General features: G+C 34.5%; 2 protein-coding genes and 2 pseudogenes across 2 annotated transcripts; all 4 read right to left on the bottom strand.

Moving 5' to 3' along the window:
* Nucleotides 1–294: 294 nt before the first annotated feature.
* LOC134248272 (uncharacterized) lies at nt 295–3,576 on the bottom strand. Its single transcript, XM_062730686.1, has one exon. The coding sequence runs from the start codon at nt 3,574–3,576 to the stop codon at nt 295–297; it is 3,282 nt and encodes a 1,093-aa protein (XP_062586670.1).
* A 188-nt stretch (nt 3,577–3,764) lies between these two features.
* Nucleotides 3,765–5,876, bottom strand: LOC134248271 (uncharacterized). Its single transcript, XM_062730685.1, has one exon. The coding sequence runs from the start codon at nt 5,874–5,876 to the stop codon at nt 3,765–3,767; it is 2,112 nt and encodes a 703-aa protein (XP_062586669.1).
* A 916-nt stretch (nt 5,877–6,792) lies between these two features.
* On the bottom strand, nt 6,793–7,931 carry LOC134248270 (uncharacterized; annotated as a pseudogene).
* An 8,321-nt stretch (nt 7,932–16,252) lies between these two features.
* LOC134248273 (PR domain zinc finger protein 12-like) lies at nt 16,253–24,190 on the bottom strand (annotated as a pseudogene).
* Between the last annotated feature and the right edge of the window lie 3,048 nt (nt 24,191–27,238).

Below are 27,238 nucleotides of genomic sequence, written 5' to 3'. Positions count from 1 at the left end.
TTATATAAATAGAATGTACATTAAATTGATTTAGCATTATTAACTCACTCTATTGTGGCTCAAAAGTCTCAAACATGATAGAAAAACAGTGGTGCGGCCGAGGCGCCAGTTGCGATCTTGAATGCACGAGAAACACTGAATAGTAACACAAGTAATATTCGGATATAAACGGTAGACTAAAACATTTCACACGGACAAAAACGGAATAACACAAAACAGTCTACGAACATATATACATATAAGCCGTGTAACGGCACACTCCCCGCCTGTGATGTCCAACATCGCAAACAGTCTCTATGGTGAAAACAGCAAAACCACTTCTGTAACAGGTCTAACGTAGTTGACGACACGATCATTTCTCACTACACGGAGTTCGATTTTACGCACTTTTCCATCTTCACCTGGAAAGACACGGACAACAATACCCATCGGCCATTCATTCCTGACGGAGTCTTGATCCTTCAAGAGTACGACATCACCTTCGGTAAGATTGTTTTGAGGGTCCACCCACTTGCGTCTTGACTGTAACAACTGGAGGTACTGTGAGCGCCACTTCCTCCAAAAATGGTCAGCTAAGATTTGTATGTATTTCCAATGGGACTTGTACATATCCTTCGTATCAAATCGCTCAAATGGTCCAACGTCGAGTTCTGTCTTCTGTGTTAACAAGGTATATGGAGATAGCACACAGGGTTGAGATGGATCGGTTGATACAGGTACTATCGGTCGACTGTTTATAATTGCAGTAACTTCCGTCATGAGAGTATTTAATACATCGTGTGTAAGGTTTTTCTTTATTTCCTTAAGAAGCATAGAATCCAAGATCCGTCGAGCAATGCCAATCATCCTCTCCCACACCCCTCCCATGTCGGAAGAGTGGGGAGGGTTGAAGATCCAAGAACATCCACTGTCTGTAAGAAACTTCTTTACTGGTGAACTTTCTATGTTGACTGCAGTGATTCCTAGTGCGTCTGTACTGCCGACAAAGTTTGTACCTCTATCCGAGCGAAATTCTGTAACTTTTCCTCTTATGGCTATGAAACGTCTGAGGGCGTTGATAAACATAGGTGATGACATATCTTCCACTAGCTCTATATGTACGGCTCGACTTGTCAGACAGGTGAATAAGATAGCCCAGCGTTTGCTATTAGCCGAACCTCCTCTGGTCTTGCGCGTAACAATCTCCCAGGGTCCGAATGTGTCCACGCCCACATAGGTAAATGGAGGTGACGGTTTTGTACGGCATTCCGGAAGATTTCCCATCTTCTGATGTTCCAGTTTACCTCGGAGTTTTCTGCAGGTAACACAGGAATGTATGACTGACGATATTAATCTCTTTCCACCAATCACCCAATATCCAGACGAGCGAACGGCTCCCTCAGTTAAGTGTCTCCCCTGGTGCTTCACAACTTCATGACAATGTAGAACGAGAAGACGAGCTAGGTAAGTTTTTCCATGAATAATGATTGGGCCGTGTTCGTCAGACAGGGCGTCTCCAGTACGAATTCTCCCTCCTAGTCGTATGATTCCACCATGAAGATAAGGATCCAGGTAGCGTAACGAGCTATCTTTAGATACTGGTTTGTCATTGGTCAAGTTTGTGATTTCCGCAGAAAATGTTTCATTTTGACAGAGTTTCACTAGGAACAGTTCTGTTGCACGGTTCATGTGTACAGGATCCAACAATGGTAAACCAAGTTTCTTCATCACAACTTTTCGGAGAACAGTAATTGCTCTGACTAAGGATGTCCATGAGGAAAATCTATCTATCCTGTTGTAGACTTCATGGGCGTTGAAACATGTTTTCTGTACTACAATGTTAGCGTTTCTAATTTCGTTGTCTCTTTCCGGGTCAATAAGTGGAAAATCCTCTTTTTCAAATAGATAACTCTGTTGTTGTAAACAAACAGGTCCTTGAAGCCACATGCTGTGAGGTAGTTCATTCGCTAGAATTCCTCTGCTCCCGATATCCGCAGGATTTTCCTCAGTTGAAATATAGTTCCACTGCTCTGGAGGTGAGTGCTGACGGATACGCTGTACTCGGTTAGCTACATAAGTATGGAAACGTTTGGTTTGGTTATAAATGTATCCAAGGACTATGCGACTATCTGTATAGAACTTCACTTCATGGATAGTAGTGTCTATGTGTTTTAGCACAAAAGATGCGAGTTCTGTACACAAAACTGCTGCACACAGTTCAAGTCTGGGAATAGTGTGACCATGTTGGGGTGAAAGTTTTGACTTTCCCATCAAAAATCCAACCTGTATGCATGCATTGTCATTTGGTATCACACGTAAGTAAGCCACTGCACAAACGGCTTTTTCGGAAGCATCTGAGAAGAAGTGTATCTCCTTTCGATTGTCTTCTCCCAGGGAAGTTGGCACGATAGTTCTAGAAATCTGTAAACTCGACAGATGGTGTAAGGTGTTGCACCAAGTTTTCCATCCATTGGCGATATTCATTGGAACCATGTCGTCCCATCCAACAGGTAAGTTTATCACTTCACGAAATAAGAATCTGCCTTGCAGAATCACAGGGGCTATAAATCCAAGTGGATCGTACAGACTGTTCAGACATGAAAGAATTCCTCTCTTTGTTAGCGGAGGGTCCCTGACCCTGGGTACAAACTGATAGGTGAATGCGTCGGACATTACATTCCACTTGAGTCCCAGACTCCGTTGTAATGGCGCAGCATTTAAGTGTAAATCCACGTCAGATAAATCTTTAGCCCTGTCGCCTGGAGGTAGTACATCCATGATATACGAGCTGTTTGATGCAAACTTATGAAACCTCAAGTTCCCTTCTTCTTTGAGTGTAGTCTGCGTTTTTTGTAGGATTTCTAATGCTTCATCTTCCGTTGGGTAAGATGCGAGACCATCGTCTACATAGAAGTTTCTGTTAACAAATTCACGAACTTTTGGGTCACACTCCTTGATCTTAACACATTGTCTCAAACAATACGTTGCTACTGCTGGAGAAGGTGAGTTTCCAAATAGGTGAGCACACATACGGTATTCCATTAAAGGTAGAGCTGGGTCATTGTCTGTGAACCAAATAAATCGTACAAAGTTTCTGTGATCCTCTCGAATTTTGAATGAGTGAAACATTTGTTCAATATCACCTGTCACAGCTACTTTCTCTTTTCTAAATCTTAGTAGAATCCCATGTAAACTGTTGGTAAGGTCGGGTCCACTTAAAAGAACTGAATTCAGGGAGTGTCCCTGAAATACTGCAGATGAATCGAAAACCATACGTATTTGGTTTTGCTTCTTTGCGTGGTAGACGCCGAAGATCGGTAGGAACCAACACTCTTCCCCGTCCTTAAGCTCTGATGCTTTTTCTGCATGGCCTTTAGAAAACACTTTGTCCATAAACGAGATTGCATGTTCCATTTTCAACTTGTTCTTTTTACAAGAAGCTAGAAATGACAGAGTTCTTTTCATGGCTTGTTCACGATTATTCGGAAGTTTCTCTCTACTGGTCTTAAATGGAAGCGGAGCAGTCCAGTTTCCGTTCTCATCTCTGTAACATTCATTGTCCATAATTTTTAGGAATTCTCGATCATTCACTGACATGCCTGGTTCATTGTCCTGGGGGTGTTTTCACAAAAATATCAGTAGTCATTATTTCCTCACTACAGAATGAGTTGTCTGCAACTTTAGATACATGCATGTAAGAAGGACAAGGTGGAAATGTCGAGCTTCTTCCTGATGGTAGAATGTGCGTTTTGTTGGTCACAATGTTCGTAGGTACATGTACCTTATCAAGACAACACTCTCCTATAACTGTCCATCCTAACGATAGTTTTTTGTGCAAACGGAGCTCCATGAGGTCCAGTTCTCTGTGTTAGGACATGATGAGCATCTGGATGATCTCTTCCGATGAGTAACAAAATGTCTGCCTCTTCATTCAGATCTGGTATATGAGTGGCTAAGTCTGCTAGATGAGGGTATGCACGTGCCACGTCTGGTGTAGGAATCTCCTCTCTGCAGTTTGGTATGTCATCACATTCTATCACAGACTGTAGATGAATTTGGTTTCCTTCCAATACTGGTTCTAAGGTAAAGTTTGATGCACATCTGCCAGTGAGTGTCACAGAACCGTTGCATGATGATAATGTGTAAGTCACAGAATCAGTGTCCATATCAAACATATTGAAGAACTGTGAACGAGCGAGTGTACGACTGCTTTGATCATCGACTATGGCATAGATAGTCTTTTTCTCTGATGGTCGATCAGTGGGATAAACGTTGATCAGAATAGTTTTAGAGCACGATTTGCCCTTAAAGTTTGTTCCACATATCACGGTACACTTATTCTGCACATCTGTCTTGTCATGGTTCATTTTCTCCCCGCCTTGATCCGAGTGTTTGGATCTGTAGTAGTCATGGAGCGCAGTATGATGAGTGTCACTTTCACAATTCTCACATTTCACTACTGTTTTGCAATCACGAGCTAAGTGATTCGAGTCCAAACATCGGAAACACAATCCAGAGTTTTTCAAGATCTTCCTCCTCTCAGATAAAGGTTTACATCGGAATGTTTTACAATCTTTAAGACTGTGGTGTGTGTTGTGAGTAGGGCACCTTTGTCCTCTGGGAGACACATACTTGTTTGGTTCCACTTCAGTTTTACACGATAGAACTGTAGTATTCTTGGTTTTCTTGTTCTGAATTGGTCCAGGGGTACTAAAAGATCCTTCATATTGAAATCCTGGATCATTTCTAATCTTACTCATTTCTTGTAAGAATTCCACAAAATAATCAAATGGTGGATATGGAACATCCAGTCTAGCTTTGTAGCTTGCGGCACGGGTCGTCCATTTCTCTTGTAAGTTATAAGGCAGTTTATTCACAATAGGTATAATGCCAGAAGATGAGTCAAAGTAGGACAATAATGTCGAGTAGTTTGAATCTTCTTTTAAAGACTCGATTTCTGCTAGAATGTCGACTAATTCATACAAACGTTTACTGTCTTTGTTACTAATTCTGGGAAAGTCTCTGAGTTTGTTCTTTAAAGAATGTTCTACTAATTCAGGGCTTCCATAACGTTCTTGGAGTCTTTTCCATATCCTATGAAGGCCTCGTTCTGGGTATGCTGTATTCGCTGCTCTAATACTGGCTGCAAACTTTGAGGATTCTGGTCCTAAGAATTTCACTAGTAAGTCCATTTCTTCAAACGGTGTAACTCTCAGTTCCTCTGTTATACTCTTGAAACTAGCTTTCCATGTGACAAATGTTTCTGGTTTATCACTGAACTGCGAAAATCTTGAGAATAACAGATCCTTCTTGAGTAGAAATCTTGTAAGATCACTAACGACATTCTGATCTTCAGAATTTTTCACATGTTGACTAACGAATTCTTTTGCCATAGGGTTCAGGTTAGACTGAGTCTCTTTCTGATGTGGTATGTCTTGATCAATCACAGGATCTATGGGACCATTATCACAATTTGAAGTTTGTTTACCGAAGACACTATTATCACTGTGATCACTGATGTAACGAGCAGTAAACTGTTTGCGATTTATCGGTACATCGATATCTGATGGTATAACAGACCCTTGTCTAGTGTCCGACTCAAAGTTCTCTATTGCTTTCACTTCTGCTTCTACGAGTGCTGCTTTTCTTTTTTCTTCTAACAAGTGATGCGTAGCCTCAAGCTCTGCTTTCTTTCGTTCACTTTCAGCTTGTTGTTTTGCTTCATGTTCCTTAAGTGATGCTTTTTCTTTAAGGATCGCAAGTTCCTTCTCTCGGAATAGAATGTTAGCACGTTGCGTTTCTGCTTCCACACGTTTCTTGAACAGGATTGAATCAACACGGGATGACGACGTCCTTACTGAAGCGGACCTCCGTGAGGCAGTTTCTGTTGCTTCCATACGAGTATCCCTGATTCTTTTCCTTAATTCCTGAATAATACCTTTTCCTTTGTCGAAGGCAGCCGTGAGGGAGTCCAACTCCTGCTGGCTTTCTATTGTATTTCTTCGGGTAAGATATTCACGAAATGACACACACTCTTCCTCATATCTATCTCCAAGATAATCAAGTCTGGAACCCAGAACACGCAATGCTGGTGTATAATGACTAATGTTTTCTATCTCACTGGGAATGTTCTCTATATCAGTCCAAATTAAATCGATTTTTGAGTTGTATTTCTTAACTTCAGCATCGTACAGTTCTTTAGCTTTTACTGTTAATGTTCTTACTCGTTTCTCACTTGTTTCTGATGGTGTGGTGTTTCTTTCCTCTGTCGGCTCAGGGTCTGTTTCTTCTTTGACGCCGTCCTCGGTGGTGTGAGGGTCATCCGCTACCACGTTCTTCTCAGCCATGATGGTGTAGGTAATAGACCTTTATTATAACGCCTCAATCATCGTTTAAGATTTTATTCAGTTGACATATAGATGATCTTACGATAAAGGCTACAAACAAAAAAGAACAAAACAAGACTGAATACACATCACTGACATTGACGCTGAATTTTGCAAATTTAAAGTTAAATTTACACAAAGAAATATTTCCTAACTGAATTTATATAAATAGAATGTACATTAAATTGATTTAGCATTATTAACTCACTCTATTGTGGCTCAAAAGTCTCAAACATGATAGAAAAACAGTGGTGCGGCCGAGGCGCCAGTTGCGATCTTGAATGCACGAGAAACACTGAATAGTAACACAAGTAATATTCGGATATAAACGGTAGACTAAAACATTTCACACGGACAAAAACGGAATAACACAAAACAGTCTACGAACATATATACATATAAGCCGTGTAACGGCACATTCACCTTGTGTTTGTTTAGGAACTAATCCTAGGGGAGAAACTTGTAAATTTTCGAATGGCAATTTATCTAATGTAAATGGGCCTGCTGCTCGTCCCTTTTTAACTTCTATGTCAATTTTTTGCTGCAGAATGTCTATATTTTCCTTCGCAGATTTGAGATTTTCACTAAACCTAAATTTTCTGTCTCCATGATAAGGAATTCTGAAACCATTAGTAAAACCATCTATGAGGTATTGTCTTTTTTCCTGATTATAATTTTGGAGCCAAACTGCCAATGTCTTTACACAAATAGGAGTCACAACATTACTTCTTGAATGGAGTTTGGGTATTTGCTGGCTTTGTGTTTGAATGATTAGGTCTCTTGTTGTTGTCTGGAAGCCGGCAGTCTTTTTTGTTGTGATCTCCAAAACATTTACTACATATGTGAGCATACTCGCAGTTTGATCTTGCACACTGTCCAGCATTGTTGTTGAAGCTAAAACATGGCTTTTTTATTGTTTTTCACACGAAATGGCTGCTGCTGGTTTTGTTTTGGTCGAATGGTTTTTCCCTCTGTTTGAAACAATTTTGATTTTAGACCAATCTGCAAAGCTTCAGAATGAAGCTCAGAGTTTATCTTCTCCCACGGCATCTGGTCTAAATTCTCTGCCCTCCATTTTCTGAATTGCTCGTCATAGTGGAATGCTGCTCTCTCCCCGGCATCAGAACTTAGCTTCTGGACTGTAGCCATGTACTTAATGAGGTTAGGTGCCTGTTCGGGGAACTTCTCACAGTAAATTGCCACAAAAACGTGGAAGGCTCCTGTCCACTGTTGTAAGGATTTGAAGAAGTATTTGTGTCCCTTTTGAAGAAATGTGACGCTATTGTCACTTGCCTGCACCGCCTCCAACTTGACATATGGGTGTTTGAACACCAGACAACCTAACTGGATGAACTCCTCAGCCCATATCTTTGCCTTAATTTTCGTATCGATCCCTAGACCCAAAGGACGACCAATGTGAAGTGGCCCTGTACCCTTATTTTTATTACCTTCAGTAGTCGATGATTGCAGTGTTTCTTGTGATGGTGCAGGTGATGTCGCAGATGACGCTACAGATGATGTCGCAGCTGATGTCACAGGCGATGTTGCAAATGATGTGGATGACATGGAAATTCCCTCCAAATTGTTGCCTGTATTAGACTGGTTAGACTGAGATGAGATTATAACAGATATAATAATAGCTAGTGCTGTGTATTTATGTGAATGATTTACTTATATCACAGTTTTGTAGCCAACAAATTTTAGTTGATCAAGCCACCACCCATGACCATCGCTTAATACAAACTTTATTCAGTGCCAATATAGAAATACTTTTTCTTCACAGATAACCCTGTTATTTATATGAAAAATACGTCTTTATGTTGGAAATCACTTACATCTCCAAGTACAAAAAGCAGCTATCACTTGGGTATGATTACAAATTACTATTCTTCTCTCCTTCAGCTGAAATTAATAATATAATTAAACGTGAATCATTATCTACAATTGCTAAGTGTGACTGTAAAAATCTTAATTTTGACTAACGCCAACTTTCATAGTTAACACTATTAATTTGTATGTATGATTAGCTACTGTAGCTAACGCTACCAGGTATGCCTAACACCTCAATCTCATAGCTAATGCTAACTAGTTTAGCCATTGAAATATTATTTGTACAGCTAATGCTGTGACCCAAATTGATGAACATCAATCACTTACACAATTCTGTGATCTCATAGCTAGCACTATGACCTTGTGTATAATAAACTTTGTAGCTAACGCTACCACAACTAATATGGCTATCGCCTTAATATCATAGCTAACGCTACCACAGATTAAGCACTCTAAGCATTATGTGTAATTTTACCGTACAGCTGGCGCTGTGGTGCAAATTGTTGAAAATAAATCACTTACATAGTTCTGTGAATATAACCCTGGCTACCGCCTTGGTTATCTGTCTATATATCTCAAACTGAAAAGATAATAAATATATGTAAATAAACATTTTCTTCTATCACAAATATGCATTTCAACTTTTTGAATGATTAAATCATCTTATCATACAATAACATATACATTTTTAATTATTCATTTATTGCATTACAAGTATAAATTCTTATATATGTCTTTAAATGTCATCATTTGGCAGTAAAATCATGAACAATTGTCAATACAATTATTACTTCTTGGTCATAAGCAAATTCTCTGTTGACTGTTTAATAGACATTTATACAATATTTATTGATAAATTGATATGCACATAATATTGTTTCTGTAGTATTTTGGCAGACGGTATTGTTTGTTTACTTACACCCCATCATGAAAGAGATTTCGCACACACTGTTTATAAGTCCACACAATTTTCCCTTGGAGTGTCTTGAATTGAATTGTTCTTCTAACATTTTTGTTTGCATGAGGGACTAGGTCATTGAACGTGAAGTTGAGAGCTTTCTTGCGTTGTCACCAAAAGAAGCTTGCATACCATTAGTTTTACTGCATATCTACATACATATAGTTTCAAAAAGTTCACCAAACGCATAGTGATTACTGGAATTTCACTTACACAAATGTCACTAGAGTATTAATCATTTGACATATTTGCACAATCACAAAATCAGGGTTGAATGCAGGAAATGCATCACAAATTCTTTCACAAGTTGAGAATTTGTTATCCGGCCCTCCAGTGTACCATAAAGTCAACAAACGCACTTCATAAAAAAAAATTCAGCACTCGTGCCATTTTAAACAGTCTTGTTTACATCAGCATTCCATTGCAGAAATTGGCCAATCAGAATGCACGGCTAAATATACCAGTTCTAACCCCAAAGTTATATGCTCGAAGACTCCTTAACACAACATATATATGGCAAAATTTTGAGTTAAAACAGATTAGAAAATCTAATACGAGATAAATATCCATGCTAAATATACTTTACGTCGGTAACATTGTCAGAAAAACTAAGAACCTATTCGTACATATTGCGTAACACCCCACGCTAAAAGCGCGCCTCATTGCTGTAGAAAAAAATACAGATGGTCAAAGCTTTACAAATCTCCTGATTTTCTAAGCACCAACTTCGATTGCAAACATTTCAAAACTTACGCTTTTACACACTGGTAGGCGAAAAACACATCACATTGACAGTTCAAAACTGTAAAAAACTTTCCAGCTACCAACAGCGTGACACTTGATCTTTTGTTTTTGTTTGCAATGCCCCCTAGCGGTGAGCAAGTTTGGATAACTCTTTCCAATTAATTCCTAAGTAGGAGATAACTCTCTTTTAACAATGATTGCCAAAAACACATTTATGTTCATAAATGTTATTTTTTTCATATTTTCTAAAATTTCAAATGACCTTTAACCCCAATCCCCCGATAATACCATGCTTAAAAAAGTAACAGGTCTGTTGTTTATTGTTACACTAGAAGGATGCTTTGTGAATTGTGTAGTGTTTTGTTGTCGTGTATTATTTTTACCTCTCCGTACAGGAAACAGCACATTAAACAATGTATTTTAGACGTACTTCAGTATTAAGATTAATGTGATGTAAATTAATAACTATTATCTCTGTTATATATTTTCTGTAATTCTGCAGATGCAAGTTTGATAGACACCAGGGATTCTAAGACTGAACAAAATAATTATTATCGATCTTTCCAGAACTTAAAGCCGTCTATCTTAGAAGTACCTCAATATTATTATTGACAATTAGATTAAAAATATATTAATCAATTAACTTTGTGATTCTTTTTGTTTGATTTGACAGGGGACAGTGTTATAAATACAGGTATTATTTTACTACAATCTGTCTGTGATGTTCTTCTCCACCCAGACAGAGGTCATGACGAGTATAGTGGATATAACTCTACTGATCTATTTTAAACAAGTGTCCATGTATATGTTTCTTTTTTTAATTCTACAGGAGACAGTATGTTAGATACAGGTTACCCCACTTACGTCGATCTGTCTGGGATGTACTTCAGTACTCCAGACAGAGATAATGATAGGTGGTATTATAACTGTGCTGCTGACTACAGAGGAGGCTGGTGGTTTAACTTCTGTCACTACGCCTTCCTTAACGGTCCCTGGTCCTCGGCAGACTGGGTCTACCCATGGTCCCCCACAGTAAGTAGTGGAGCGTCAGTGAAGGGGACAACCATGATGGTCAGACGGCACTAGGTAAATATCATAACATCTTAATATCCATTTTTTTCTTTTTGTATCACTCTGAAATTTTCAGTAATAAAAGTTGTTTTTTTTTATAAAAAGAATATGTTATCATACATTTATCTGTGAAGTATTAATCTATTTTTTTTACAGACGAAACATCATCCATGGATTACGGAAACCCCCAAGAGACGATTTTAAATTATTTTTTATCGCTGAGTTCTTTTTTTAATATTTAACATCAAGTAACAAACAGTAAAAGAAGGTGGTTGAACGGCTCTGCAAATCGATACTGGATGTATTCAGTAAAAGATGTATTTTATATGTGTTGTAATAAATTTGAAAATAGAAAAATTGCGTTCTTTTTTCCAAACACTGATAAAGGAAGATAACTGGACAGAGAATTAGGATGAAGATTACTTTATTGTTAAACCTATTACAGTGGAACCTGTTTAATCCGACACATGCAATACTCTTTACTGTGATTTCAGCCATTTAATTTCATTTGTCATTTATAATTATCTCAATGATCTTTAAACGCTGCAATACTACACCTTGTTTATTCCAACACATATATTTTTAATCTGTTCCCCGTGCATGTTGGATAAAACAAGTTTCATTGTAATAAAGATGTTAAGATATTTTTTTTTAAATCAACTGTAATTTTTTTTTATTTCAAAACACTCTAACACAGATCGGGGATTAAAAGGTTACATTTGTAATAAGCGTTTTATTTTGACGTCACAAATCTTAAAAGCAAAATTTGAGATCATTTAAATAAAAAAAATCAAATTTGCAAAACAAGACAAGGAGTTAGAAAAAAATAAGCACTGATTCATTATTTTTTGAAAGATGTTATCTTATATTTACAACTGCTTTTGCAAATAAAAAGCAAGCTAACATTAAACAATATGTTTGCTAAAACTTTTGTAATTATGAGACTACATCTTTTAAAAAATGATTCAATATGTGTGAAAAGTCATTCTCTTTTATGCAATGTGTATACGATGGTTTATATACTAGTATATCCAAAAATTTGATAGACTACAACTTGAAATTTGTTATTAAATCAATAGAAAAAGTTTTAGGAGCTAATGATAAAAATTCAAGAAAAGTTTGTGAAACAAAGAGGCTTATGATAAATGTTGTCGTTTGCAGGTCAAACACCAAGGTCAATATAAAGGTAGTTTTGGTACCAAAAGAAACGTTCCTCACAATGAGTCTACCTTCTAAAATAAAAACCATATAAGCAGTAACAGTTCAGTAATTATGACCAAAGTTAGAGATTTTCAAAAGTAGGTCAAACTGGACAAGGTCAAGGAGTCAATATTAATGATGCCCAAAAGAATTTCAGAAAGAATTCACAGGTGAAATATAAAAGTCACGAAATCAACCATTCAAAAGTTATCCCCAAAGTTTTTTTTCAAAAGGTGGTCAAAGTCTGATGTCCAAATAAAAGGATAAAAATATAAAAAAAGAAAATATTGGTATTCAAGAGAAGCTCTTACCACAAAAAATGAACCCGTAAAATAGTTAACCCCTAGCACTAAATATTCAGTAAATACGACCAAAGTTACGTTTTTGAAAAGTAGGTCAAATCCATAAGATCAAGGTTAAAGGTCATTCCTGCTTGTACTCAAGAGAAGGTTTTATCAAAATATAAGCGTGAGGAGTATGATATCACTTGATTTAACTGTGTAGTAGCTATGGCTAAGAATAAAATTTTGAAAATTTTTCTAAAAGTGAGTCAAACATAAAGATCAAAATCAAAAATACTTTTACACGTTGAATACACCAGTGAAATATTAAAGCCATACTTCATATGACCAAGGCTCAAATTCCAAATTCCAAATTGACCGTCAAAATAAAGAAAAAAAACCCTGTGAAATATGAAATTCATAGCTCAAACCAATTAAAGGCTGTAGTCAGGGCTAATTGATTTACCACTTACAGATAAATCAGGAAAAAAAATAACTAAAAAACAGACAACTGGACCGGCCGTCCTAGGAAAATATATTTGCCCCTTATTTTTTGGATTACGGATATAAATTTTAAAAACAACACTTTGTGCTAAAATGTTTCTATGTATGGTGCGAGGAGATCCCAGTCAGTTTCCTTGGGAATAACGAAACAATATAATGCACTGTCTGTCTTTGTGTGCATGCTATTTACAGTTTATTTAAAACATGAGGATAAACCTGAATCACTTGCGAGGAGACGAATATACAATCCGAGGATAAATCTAGATCTCTTCCGGGGAGAGGAATGCACGATCCGAGGATAAATCTAGAAGACTTCCGGGGAGACGAACATACGATCCGACGTATACTTAAGAAGACTCCATTTAATGATTTAGAACTTTTTATACCATGCTGAATGAAATTATATGAAAAGAGATAATGGTTGCAAATGTTTATTTTAATTAGAAGAAAATGAAACACTATATAACAGAACACTCTTCAGGCTCCAAATAAAATGGAGAATCCTCACAAATAAAGGGAAGTTTTAGTCCGTCTTCTCCTGTATAGTATGTGTAGTTTCTCTCAGTCACCAAGCGCCACCTTCCGTCGTTATGATAAGTCAAAAGGAGGCCAATGATTGGGTCAACTGATGTCTCGCCCTCATCGTTAGGATTCCAGATCTAATACGTCACTGGTGTCCAGTTATCAAAAATGAGTCTTTCCTTGTCGTCAAATATCAAAACATTGACACGAAATGCAAATGAAACGTTGAGATCAACTTCTGCAGAAAAGGACAAGAAAAAAATTATTTCATCTTAAAATTTGAAACACCACCGATACAATATGAAATGTTGCTTTACATCCTGAATGCTCTAAAAATTATAAAATTTGATCCGCTGTATCCAAATTCAGTAGACATTTGAAGGGAAAGTATTCTCTTTTTTGCGTCGTGGTACGTGTAACAATAGAATATTTTCTAACGAGCATAAGCAAACATAAGCGAAACTTTATTTCAATTTGAAAAAACAAAGGAATATAATGTTTATGGATGAAAATAGAACTGAATAATTTTGATACACTGCCGACATAGATTTTTACCAGATTTAATGTGCAGTTTTTTATTTAAAGTTTAAGATAAAATTTGTAGAAAGCAAAAAAAAAATCTAAATATTTTTTTTATAAAAGAAGTAAAAATACAATCTACATAATTTTTTTATGAAAGAGTATCAATTCTTTAATCAAATGCATATTAGAGAAATTTGACAATTTTTTTTTTTTTGATATTGTATTCATGTGATAAAAATGAAAGCATCGAAGGAAATATGGAGATAAAGAACATGCAATTAAAATATTTTAAAAACCACATTGTATATAGTCAAGTTATGTGACAAGTAGATTGTTCAAATGCCTGGATGTAAACAATTAACCATAAAATGTATTTCATTGTTAACCTGTCTGGATGTATGCGATTTGCGCCTAAAAAACTCCCATACCAGTTCCCATATCTGAACAGAAAAAAAATCAAACGACTTATGATAAAATATAATAACCACGTCTGCATGACGGCACTCTGCATATTAATAACTATTAAAACTATTTTTATTTGATTTACGATACGTGGCAGGAGAGGAAGAACAACTCCCAAACAATCTACCGCATTGATTTTTTTTAAACATGGTACGAAAATGAAATAGTACTAGTAAACATATGCAGGTGTTTTAACTAAAGGTCAGGCAATCGTTCTTGAAATATGTTTTTGCTGTTAATTCATATGTTTTCGTTTGTAAATAAAAAATTACAACTAAGGCACAAAACAAAGGATGGATTGCATATTATCCTCTATTTGAAAAAATAATTAACTAATTTTAACGGGTAAAAAATACAGTTTTAACCTTTAGAAATTAGTTCATTATATATTCAAATGTCGAAAAATGAGCAATTTACACATTTTGACCATATTAATTAATTTAATTTTTTTTCTATTTTTGTGCAAAAAACGACGGCATCTTAACATCCAGACACGTCTTAAACTTATTAGAACCCGACATTCTTAATCAAGCATTTGGTCAGTTGCTCATTCGTAAACTTTAATTAAGAGTGTTCGGCAGTATTAATAGCACATCATAGTTGGTATTGTTTAATGGAGTTTTGATATTGAATTCTGTTTGTTATCTCCATATGTTTCATTGACAAGACCATTCGTATTGTGAAACCACCCAGATATCTACCATTTATCCTTGAAATAACAATCGTATTTATCGATACAGTTGATTCATCTCTCTCAGAAAGTACTTTAATCATTTGACGTTATTTTGTGTATTATTCGAATAAAAATTAGTGCTGCTTTTAAAACTAACAAAATTTCATTTCACGTCCATCCCCGTTCACCCAATTATCACTTAAACCATCATACACTCAACCTTGCGCATCCTTCAATAGCTACTCTAAAGCATTTTGTATACGTTCTGGCATGTGTAAAATGTATGATAATCGGCAGTTAGTGAGGTAAACGTATTTACATCTTATGTTACACATGCTTACATCAATTTCTGGCGGTTTTTTAATTTCATTTTGTCCAGCAAGAGTAAATCCTCAGCTCGTGGTATTAGCATATTGTCTCAGTGGAACAATAAGCTCATTTTCCCCTATTTCTTTGATCACGTTTTACACATGGAATACACCATTGAAATATGAAATCCAGAGCTCACATGACCAAGGCTTAAATTTAGGAAAATTTCCCAAAAGTGCCATTTTCCAAAATGAATGTCAAAATGTCTAATAAAATATTTAATCCCAAGAAAAAGTCCTTTAATATTTTATACATCTGTGAATTTTGAAATCCATAGTTCAAACCAATCAAAGGTTAAAGTCATTTAAAGTTATTTATCCACTTAAAGATAAATCAGATAAAAATTACAAACAGACAGACGGACCGACCGTCAGAACAAAATATATATGTCCCTGATTCTTGGATTAAAGGTGCATGAAAATTATTAATCAGCTTTTTGTCATTTTTAAAAAAAAATGATACGTATAGTGAGAAGAGATTTGAGTTGTAGGTGTCCTTGCGAATATAACGAGACACCATAATATAACGTACATTCTGTTTCCATGCACATGCAATTCATAACTTATTTAAAATCATTAGGATGGATCTATATCTCTTCCAAAGAGATAGATATACTACATAAGCTTGAGAAAACTAATTGAAATTATCTAGAACGTTTTACAACATGTTTAATAAAATTATAAAAAAAAATTGCAAATGTTTATTTCAATTTAAAGAAAATGAAACACTATGAACCAGAAAGCTCTTCTTGTTACAAATAAAATGGAGAATCCTCACAAATAAAGGGAAGTTTTAGTCCGCCTTCTCCAGTATAGTACGTGTAGTTTCTCTCAGTCACCCAGCGCCACCTGCCGTCGTTATGATATGTCAAAAGGAGGCCAAAGATTGGGTCAACTGCTGCCTCGCCCTCATCGTTAGGATTCCAGTTCTGATACGTCACTGGTGTCCAATTATCAAAAATGAGTCTTTCATTGTCGTCAAATGTCAAAACATTGGCACGAAATGCAAATGAACCGTTGAGATCAACTTCTGCAGAAAAGGACAAGAAAAAAATTATATAATCTTCAAATTTGAAACACCATCGATACAATATGAGTTGTTGCTTTACATCCTGAATGCTCTAAAAATTATAAGATTTGATCCGCTGTATCCAAATTCAGTAGACATTTGAAGGGAAAGTATTCTCTTTTTTGCGTCGTGGTATGTGTTACAATAGAATATTTTCTAACGAGCATAAGCAAACCTAGGCCAAACTTTATTTCAATTTGAATAACATAGGAATAATAATGTTTGTGGGTGAAATTAGAAATAAACAATTTTGCAATTCTGCAGAAATATATTTTCCAGATTTAATGTGCAGTTTTTTTTAAGCTTAAAATCAGATTTGTAGAAAGCAAAAAAAAATCTAAATAACTTTTTTATAAAAGGTGTTAAAATATAATCTACATATTTCTTGATTAAAGAGTATCAAGTTTTTAATCAATTACATTGTAGAGAAATTTGACAAAAATATTTTTGTTATTGTATGCTTGTGATAAAAATGAAAGCATGTTATGAATTAATTGTTACCGTGTATACCCAGGTGTATGGGGTTTTCGTCTTAAATCCTTCCAAGAAACAACAACATGCAATAACAAGATGTGTTTGTGAAACTTTGATACACCCGTATGGCAACATAGCGAAGGTTAAGGTTTTTCAAATGCAGATCACATATGTTGGTACATAAAGTAAGGCCTTTTCAAAAAATACAAATATGACATAGAAAACCCTTGCACAACCTGTTCAAAGGTAACGGCCAAGGTAAGCGTTTTTAAAGGTAGGATAAACTCCGATTTGTTTGTAAAAAGTAGGTCAAAAACCAAGGTCAAAGTCAAAGTGTTAAAAGTGTTGAAATCCAATGAAAGGTCTTCTCACAATGACTACATACATGTAAGTGAAGTTTGGAAGACCTAAATCTTACAATTCGAATGTTATGGCCAGGTAAAGTTTTCTAATAAATGTGTAATTTCTAAGGTCAAAAGGTTTAAATTGTTGGTTTCAATAGGAAGCTATTGACACGAAGACTTGATATTTAAAATATGACATTCCTAGAATCTACCATTGAAAAAATTAATTTCAAAGTAAAAGTTAGATTTTTTGTGTAAAAATGTGTCAATCTCAAAGGTCAAGGTAAAAGGGTCAAGAATTTTAATATCAAATGAAATTTATTGTCACAAGGATCAATTAGGTGAAATATGAATGCCCTAGGCCTTACCGTTCAGAAGTTATGGCCAAGGTTAAAGTTTTTTTTACAAGTACTAAAATCTCCAAGGTCAAAGTTGTTGGTATCCAATGAAAGGTCTCTTAACAAAATATATATGTGAATTATATGTAAATTATAACAACCCTGGTATCCAATGTTCAAATGATATGACCAAAGTAAAAGTTATGATTTTTATGTAAAACTGGGTCAAACTCCTAGGTCAAGGTCAAAATGTCAAGTTATGTGGTACCCTAAGAAAGGTCTTGTCACAAAAAATACACATGTGAAATATGATAGTCATAGCTCCACTAAATCAAAAGCTATGGGCAGTATTAAAGTTTTTGCGTACAAACGGACAAAAAGACAGAGAGGCACACAAAGGGAGAGAGAGAGAGAGAGAGAGAGAGAGAGAGAGACAGACAGACAGAGGGACGGACACGACAAACACTATAAACCCCCGAAACTTTGTTCACGCGGGCATAAAAATGTTTTAATGACCACATTGTATATGGTCAAGTTATCTGATAAGAAGATTGTTTAAATACCCGGATGGAAACAATTAACCATAAAATGTATTGTTCAATTACAAGGATGTATGCGGTTTACGCCTAAAAACCTCCCATATCCGTCACCATACCAGACTAAAAGCTCTTCACCCGACTCTACGTCACGTGACGTCATATAGAAGATGATGCCCTCGCACGTGATAGGAACGACATTTTCCTGTTGATATTTAGCGGGAGAATTTACGAATCGTAACCAGTTACTACAGGCCGGATCTTCTGCATCTATGTTGTAAGTACCATCGCTCCCCTGCTTATCTACCTTTGAAAACAATAAGATCCTAATGCTTAAGAATGAATTTTAGTTCAGAATATGTTATATATTTTATACTTGATGACAATCAGATCCATGTTGATCAAAATAACTTTGAGGTAATGAATATTTAGGGATTAAAAGAATCTAAAAAATAAAGCGTTGTGAGAGTGTTGTATTAGCAATACCAGTCCCCTACAGGCGAATGTAATCTTGTTCCCTCTAAAATTGATTTTTTTTTTCAGAAATCATTGATATGGAACAAAAATAAAAAATGATCAATAACTCATCAAAGTCAAGCAACATATACCAGAAATAAGCTCAATGTCTGGAAGTGTTTAGAAAAATGCAAGGATCATTGAAGCGCAACAAAATGAAAACTAAATAGGCAACTAACATACATTAAATCAGATCAAAATTTGCCAGGCTTTACATGTAGGAGGAAAAAGTGCAGATAAACCAAGTTGAACAGACGGACAGGCGGGGGACCAAAGCAGAGGAAACCTTTAGTCCATCGTGTTTCAGACAGGGGACTAATATTTTAAAATATAGAAATTCATTTCGTTTTCCTATAAAATCAGCTCAAAATCTGCCAGTGTTTACATGAAGAGCAAAAATGACCAAGTGGGAAGACTAGAGGGGCAATATGTAACAGTAAAATATGGAAACAACTTTTCACCGGTAGGGATTAAAAAAAAAGTTTTCATTTTGTTTGATTCTTTGTATGATTTTACCTGCCATGAATAAAAAGCCTCCTTCTTGTCCACAGTGTGAATAAGTCCTTCATAAACAACCAGGATCGTGAACTTCGGAACAAAGTGCGCAAATCCCCGCTCCCGGAAGTGAAGAAGATTTAATGGCGAATCCTGGAGGCGTGGTCAGATTAGCTCTCTGGTGAGGCAAGGAACCTAGAGGAATTTTACATGTACAAGAAAATGTCAAGGACACGAAACAGAGGTCAAGGACACATAATTTTAGTATAATCTTAACTGCTTAAATGATTACTTTAACTGCTAGTATATCATTTAGATAATGGTAAAGTCTGTGAAATTATTCTATATTTGCTCTGCTCCTACTTCGTATTGTTATACGGATCTTGCAAACTGTTCGTTTTCTCCTTATGTTTCACTGAATGGAAACTAAATGGTAGAGGTCTAGCATTAAGGATGCTCTAAACACTGCACATTAAAGAGTTCTGTATACAACCTCTCAGTGTATTTTAGTGTTATCTACTGATCAATTGCCTGCGTACATATTTAACGAGACCGAGTCTAACCGAGTGCGAATGACTTGGCGCAGCTTATTTATTTCTTGATGTCATTTGTGCAACATTACACCTAAGCCATTTTTTTTTAAATTTTATTACAAAACAAACATTATTTAAAAACCTTTACTGGTCTAAAAGGTTGATTTTTACGATATCAATTTGAAAAAAAATATGCTGAAATGGCCGATTTTGTAAGAAATGCATGACACCGGAGAATGGCGTTTGTATACTCAGGACGTCAATGGATATTATACTAAAACCTGATGACAGACCATCCAAAGAAAAATACCAGCAATCAAAAAGTTGCTATTTTACCGTAAAAATTGTGTGCCAATGATTCATCTGCACTGATTTGCATTAATGTGGTCATTTTAGAGAAATTGGGCTATATTGGTAAAAAAAAAAAGCTTCGTAATTAATTCCTAGAACAACTAGATGGTCTTTTTTTCTAAATTTCACAATTTTGTGACTTTTAACTACATCTTCCATCTACTTTAATGAAAAAGAAATCTCTAGGGCAAAAAATTAAAAAAAAATAAAAAAAATGAATTATTTGGCGCTTTTCCAATATTTTCCTATAGGGTTCACTAGTAACAATTGACACTTGAGATGACCCCAAAAGAAATCGGGACGGTAAGCATTTGATTTTTTTAGTCTTAAAACAATAACAGAAAAAAATATCGAAATCACTCAGGCAGAAATACAGTAATTATACTCGGTCTCATTAAAATATGAAATGTTTGGCATTTGTTAAATGTAACGTGAAAAAATCTAAACAATGCATTTCTCCTGTTGCTGTACATACCTTTGCATTAGGAATGCGTTTATATTTAGATTTTTGTACAACGTTCTTAATGAAATCTGCACAAACTGGAAAGACAGAAAATGAATTTAGAATATAGTCCTTACTTTGCAAGCATAGAATTTTCACCTGAGATAAAATGTATTTCAAACTTCAGTTTTTTGTTTTTTTTTTTTTTTGCAATATCAAGAATACGTATTGTTTAAAACAATCGAATCTTTTTTGTTTAAGAAAGGTTCAAAGTGTCTATCCATGAATGCACTTTTACAGATAAAGTGTGTATTAGCTTTTGAATAATTATCATTTTATAAGAGACAGATTTCATATTTGAGCTTCTTACATAGGTGGAGGGCTTTATATATGTATATCTGATGTATCAATTTAAAAGAAATGCCTTTTTGCTTATGCATTCCTTATATGAGAAATAATCTTTAAATCTGAAATACGAGTAGTTATATGAAAAATATACTTTATATTTTATAAATGTAAAAATGTTTGATCAGATCTCCTTACGCAGCACTGTTTAGGCTAGAAAAAGGGGGTGGGGCCTAATTTATACGGGAAAAGTCAACTGTGACGTCACATCAAAAATATTACTTTTATGCATTCCTCATATTACCCGAAAATGAAATAATTTTAAACTGTATTAGCATAATAAACAACAATAAAACTTATCAATGCATTAACAAAAGTCGCTAGTTAAATCCCATACAGCTGGTTTTAAACAAATCACTAATCTCGATGAACTTGTCAATCATAACGTCATTTTGGTAAATATGACGTATTTCAGTGTTGTGAGAGGCAGATTTGAGAATTTTTTAACAATGAAAAATGCGTTTTATTATAAAACAGAACATTATTTACAGATTTTTAATAGGCAAATAATACCAATGTATCTCATTTGTTTAGTGCCATTATTCATTAACTATCGAGAGAATGTATTTAGATAATTCTGTCGCGTTTTTATGTTCAGGTTATGTATATTTTACATCGAAGTGCCTCATTAAACCGCTCTTTCGCAAGGGCATACACTTAATAAATCTTGACCGTGTTTTGAATATAAATAGAGGATATGTTCCTTAACTTGAAAAGTGCTGCTGCTTTCTTTAAATCGAGAGCATGACTTTATAAGTACACAAAATATTTGGTAAAAGTCAAACATATTTCGACATTGGCCTGTTTACATAAAATTTTAACTATTAAAATGAGGATTCTTTTCAATGCAGCAGCACTTTCCAGAAAGTACAAAATATGCAGAAACAATTAATAGCTTGAATTTTTAATTTCAACTGGGGTATGCCCTTGCGATATTGAGATTTGTTATTGACCTACATTCCTTGTACCTACTATGCATTCACCACGTGACTGTCCATCGATGGGACTAAACTCCATACAGTACAGAGTAGGTTATACTATACTATTTCCATAAGTATTTAAGTTCTGTGATAATAGAACAGCTGAATAAAAATAAATTCAGTTTTAAAAACAATGCCCGTTTTTGCACTTCTGTTTTCCGTTGATTTCTCGTAGTAAGCCTTAACAGTGCTGCGTAATGCTTTTCTTTATCTCATCAACGGAGAGATATATACCCCGTATGTATGTGATAGAGCTATTAGTAAAAAAAGTTTACACTTTGCAAAAACTTCACACTCAAGTTCGCACCAGTTCCCAAAAAAAAGGAATTAGTAGGTTGAAAAAATTATTGTCGAATGACAAAAATGAAAATTTTAGAAGTAGGCTTCTCGATTCATTGCAAGAATGGGTTTTCCCTAGAATCTCATCTATATGGGTCTCTATGTAAACTTGACTTATTTGTAAGTTTCCGATTAAAATCTATTTTTTATTAAATTATTCATAAGTTGAAAAAAAATAAAATTTTACTTGATTCAAGAAAAGAAAACAAACAAACACTTATTAATGTAAGAGTTATCTCTACTATCAGAGGGTTATTGAACCTTAATCCTTACAGGCTTTTTTCTCAGCCTCAATATCCCATTCCTTCTGAGAAATCTGATATTCCTGTTAATGTAGTAGATTCTTGTTCATGCAGTAGAGATCTCGTTCGAGTAATAGAGTTACTGTTTATATTATAAGTCCCTGTTTAGATAATGGAGTTCCTGTTCATTTGATAGAGTCTGTTAATTTTGTAGAGTTTCTGTTAATGAAATAGAGTTAATGTTAAAGTTATAATGTTCCTGTTAAGGTAATAAAGTTCCTGTTAATGTAATGGAGTTTCCGTTCATGTGATAGAGTTTTTTCGTAAATGTAAAAGAGTTACTGTTGTAACTACTATTAGTTGCAATAGAGCTATTAATATAATAAGGTTTCTATTACTGTAATAAAGCCCCGGTTAATGTAATCGAGTCCCTTTTAATGTGATTGAGTTCCGGTTCATGCAATAGAGTTTCAGTTAGGGTAATAGAGTTTCTGTTAATGTGATTTAGTTCCTGTTTATGTAATACAGTTCATGTTAATGTGATAGAGTTCCTGTTAATGTCCGAAGCTCCAGTTAATGTAGTAGAGTTCCTGTAAATGTGGCAAAGCCCTTGTTAATGAAATAGAGTTCCTGTTAATGATATAGAGTTCCTGTTGATGTAATAGGTTTCTGTTAGTGTAATAGAGTTCCTGTTAATATTATGAGTTTCTGTTAATGTAATAGAGTTCTTGTTGATGTAATGATTTCATGAATAAAATAGCGTTATAATATAAAAGAGTCTGTTAATGTAAAACAGTTCCCGTTAATGTAATAGACTTACTGTTAATGTGATAGAGTTCCCGTTACTGTGATAGAGAGTTTCTGTTTATGTGAGATCATGATGTAGGTTATGTCTGTCGGAAGTTGTAGAAGAGATTCATGCAGCTTTCGAATTACGTTTATTTTCTTTTTAATCAGAGATCTATAGTTCCGCAGCTAGCATATTCAGAACAAAAGCATTTCCAAGGATTTAATGGTAAACACGTTTTACATGTCATATATCCCTCTTTCTCTCTCTCCTACCCCCCTCTTTTTCTCATACTTACATTTCCTTCTTGATATATGTTATAAAGAAACAAAAAAAATATTAATTTATTAACCAGTTTACACTTTGCTATAAGTAATTTCTGAGCAATTTTCCTCTTATCTATTGTTAAATTTGTATGAGTTTCTTCTTCTTTTTTTTTGGAAGGGGGGGTGGATGGGGGATGTGGTGGGGTGGGGTGGTTGGTTCCATTTAAAATCACATATTCGAGTGTTTAACTTGAGATTTAGAGTATGTTTAGTGTATTTCGATATTCGATGTCAAATTACGATTCATCAATATTTAGATTATGCAAGTCTATATACCCTGATATATGTCCATTGTACATAATGGTTAATATGACCTTAGATTTACAGCGCAATTCCATACAGAGATCTTCCCCTGTTCTCTTGCTTTCAATATATTTGGTGAGTACTTTTTCGTTCTCCTCTGAGAGACGACCAGTTCTGCTGCTGGTGACAGAAGTCACTGGAATTCAACATGGACGTCGGTTTTTTGTGGAAAGAGAAAACACAACCACTCACATTGACAAATCCAAGCATCTCAAAACCTCTGATAAATCCCAGAGGAACATTTCAAAGGTTCTTAATGGCAATCAAAACTGTCAACTGATATAAATAATATACTGAAAGGAAAAAGAAACGCACAAGATACATGCTATAAAATTCATCTCTGACTATGTGACAAAATTAAAAATTGGTCATTGTTTATTTTGGTTACTTTGCAGTAAAATCACTTTGTTATACCATGAAATAATTTCACGTAGGGGAAAAGATAAATTTCAAAAACACGTGCTGTTATGATGATAATTTTGTAAAAAATTTTGTAGTCCATACTTTGCATTAGAATTAGACATTGTTTTTGCATATTTGCAGTCAGTATAAATTTCTTGCAATCGCGGTTTGGTGGCGGAATCTACTGTGGGTTTAGTTGAATTCAATTTAAAAAAAAGGCATTCTGATGTACAAATTGTTTTCAATTTTTCAACCAAATAAAAGTGTTTTTTTGGTTATCAGAGATGAACTTAAAATGTTTCCAAAACCATGACGGTGAAAAAATAAAGTACAACAAGATTAGATTTTCATACAAATTATTGTCAAGGCATTATCATGTACATTGTACATGACTTTTTTCACTTAAACTGACAGAAACTCTCCGCTCTAATTTGGGCGATTTACAGCTTACGTCAATTTTACTATCAAACATACGTACGCGTCCTCCCCTGTAATGATTTTTCAGCATGTTTATTTGGAAAAATGTTTAATATTTGTCAATTCTTTTTTACAAACATTCACAAGTACCAAACTAGGTTCAGATATTTTAGTACCTGCTGGGTTCTGTATATTCTATCCTAAATCGAAAATTCGCGGTGACATTTGTTGACTTTGGAATAATACACTGGAATTCAACATGATATTAATATACTACCGTCGGAAGGGTTGACTTTTGTAATAATGCTATGAAAAAATAAATGCTCTGGTTTAACTCAATGCACAGGAAAATCAAGTGACAAATCCAGAGATTATCTCAATTTTTGGGGAACCATATTGATATCAGTATCTCGGAACTATCACTCAAAATCGCACAAAATTTTGGTAACTTGTTGATTAAAGATAAATTAAAATGTATGATAAAAATGCTGAAAAACATATTTCAAAGGTTGTTTTAATGGCGATCAAAACTTTAAATGATTTAAATAATAGAAGGATATATTCGTCATCTAACAGATTATGCTTTAATCTTTAAGATGTTCCCACTCTTACAATTTCATGTTTTCAAATTATATAAAGTTTTATGTACTTCAATTCACATCAACAAGTCATTGTAAATATGCTAAAATGTCAATGATAGCGTTTGAGGAGTTAAGTTTCTTTTATATAATGCACTACATGTATAACGTAAATATACCTTACGGCTTAAAAAATGTTATATACTAAAACATGTGTTAAAATAAGATTCATTCCTTATATTTTTATTTCAGTGTAGACGATAAGACAATTTTTCTTACCAAAAATGACTTAAAATTAGCATATTTTAAAACAAACGTCAAGAGGAGATATTGATATATTTGCTTCAGAAAAAAGACTATTACCAATTTCAAATAATTTAAAAGTAAATAACCTCTCTTTTTTGTTTTAACCTTGTCATTATTCCAAAGATGATTTTTAATATGTTTTACCTGTAACAGTCCAACTCAATAAGAATGTAGCTACAATCGGAAGGCCTCTTGACATTAGTTTGAAATGAATGCATTTGGTATTTCTTTAACCGTAAATAAATAATCAAATCCAGGAAACAATTTCAGCAACTCTCTTTGAAAGTAGAAATAATAGCAGAGCCATTTTTGTGTAAACATGATAATGTGTCAATGTGTCATATAGAGAGGAAAAGTAAAAGTTTTATTCTAGTTTTGACTTTTTTTTAATTTATAGGCATATATGTATTTTTGAGTTCAGAAATAGTGCGTATGAATTCTTTTGACTGATATTTGTTATAGATATCCGATTTGAATAACTGATAGTTTTACTGTAAATCAAAACAGCAAATTATCTTAAAAATAAAGTTATGAAAAACTCTTGAAGTAAAACCTGACGAGATAAATCATGAAGAGTTATTCTTCTTGTCTCATAAAAGCCTTTTACCTTTTGTGACATGAAATTAGACACAAGTAACATCTTTTTAAAAAGCTTGCCAGTCTACATCAATCAATATCTGCGCTAGAAGGGATACACATTTGGAGCAATAGCTTTGTGAGTTTAAAATATGTACTAACTATCTATTTTGAAAACCTTGTATCTAACTTGTAAAAAAAAATCATTTCTACACTGCATACTAAATAGTTGTTATTCTCTTGGTGTTTTCATCAGGTGGAGCATTCTGCCCGTGGATCTAAATTGATTTCAAGTTGCATTGCAACACCTATTAGAAAATCTGTTATCAAATCATGAATTATAAACATTTTAAAAGATAGATATAATTTGATACACATTTTGCTAGATTGTATTTTCTCCACTGAGGTAAACAGTTGTAATGTGTGTTCATCAATATTTTTGAGTTAAATAAAAAAAGTGACATCTGGGTAAGATTTCTTCATTATTTGCACAAAAATGAAATGCTTATTAGAATTTTAGTACATATTTAACCTTTTAAAACCAAAAATGCTAATCATAATGCTCGGGGGTCATCAGAATGATGCGATATTGAACACGTGCAGCACAGGCGTTAATTTGAATACTGATACTAAAAAATATGAGGAAATGTTTTAGATATATAATAAAGGAGTTATTGAACTTACATTGGTGAGTATTAGCACAAACTGGCTGTTCAAATGCAGAGCTTGAATACATATATGGTATGTATTGCTGAATACATATATGGTATGTACTGGGGTTTTTTTACTTTGATTTTTGTAGGACCTGTTGTAAGTTGTAAAGATACAGATGTTTATTTATTTATTGGATTATAAAACCCGCTGAACTTTTAACACTGTGTTGTCGTGTTTTAAATAGATTAAATATCTTTTATGAAGTGAACCCTTGTTTTCACTAACATGAATAAGTTCACAAAGACAAGACAATATTCAGTAGACA

Source organism: Saccostrea cucullata, unplaced genomic scaffold, assembly GCF_032062105.1.
Source record: "Saccostrea cucullata isolate Sc308-1 unplaced genomic scaffold, CSIRO_AGI_Scuc_v1 ctg4453, whole genome shotgun sequence".
NCBI lineage: Eukaryota > Metazoa > Mollusca > Bivalvia > Ostreida > Ostreidae > Saccostrea > Saccostrea cuccullata.
Note: the sequence above shows the minus strand (reverse complement) of the source record. Positions and strands in the feature narration are given on the sequence as shown.

Excerpts from the sequence above, each read along its gene's own strand:
- LOC134248272 (XM_062730686.1), bottom strand. The coding sequence starts at position 3,576 with ATGTCAGTGAATGATCGAGAATTCCTAAAAATTATGGACAATGAATGT.
- LOC134248271 (XM_062730685.1), bottom strand. The coding sequence starts at position 5,876 with ATGGAAGCAACAGAAACTGCCTCACGGAGGTCCGCTTCAGTAAGGACG.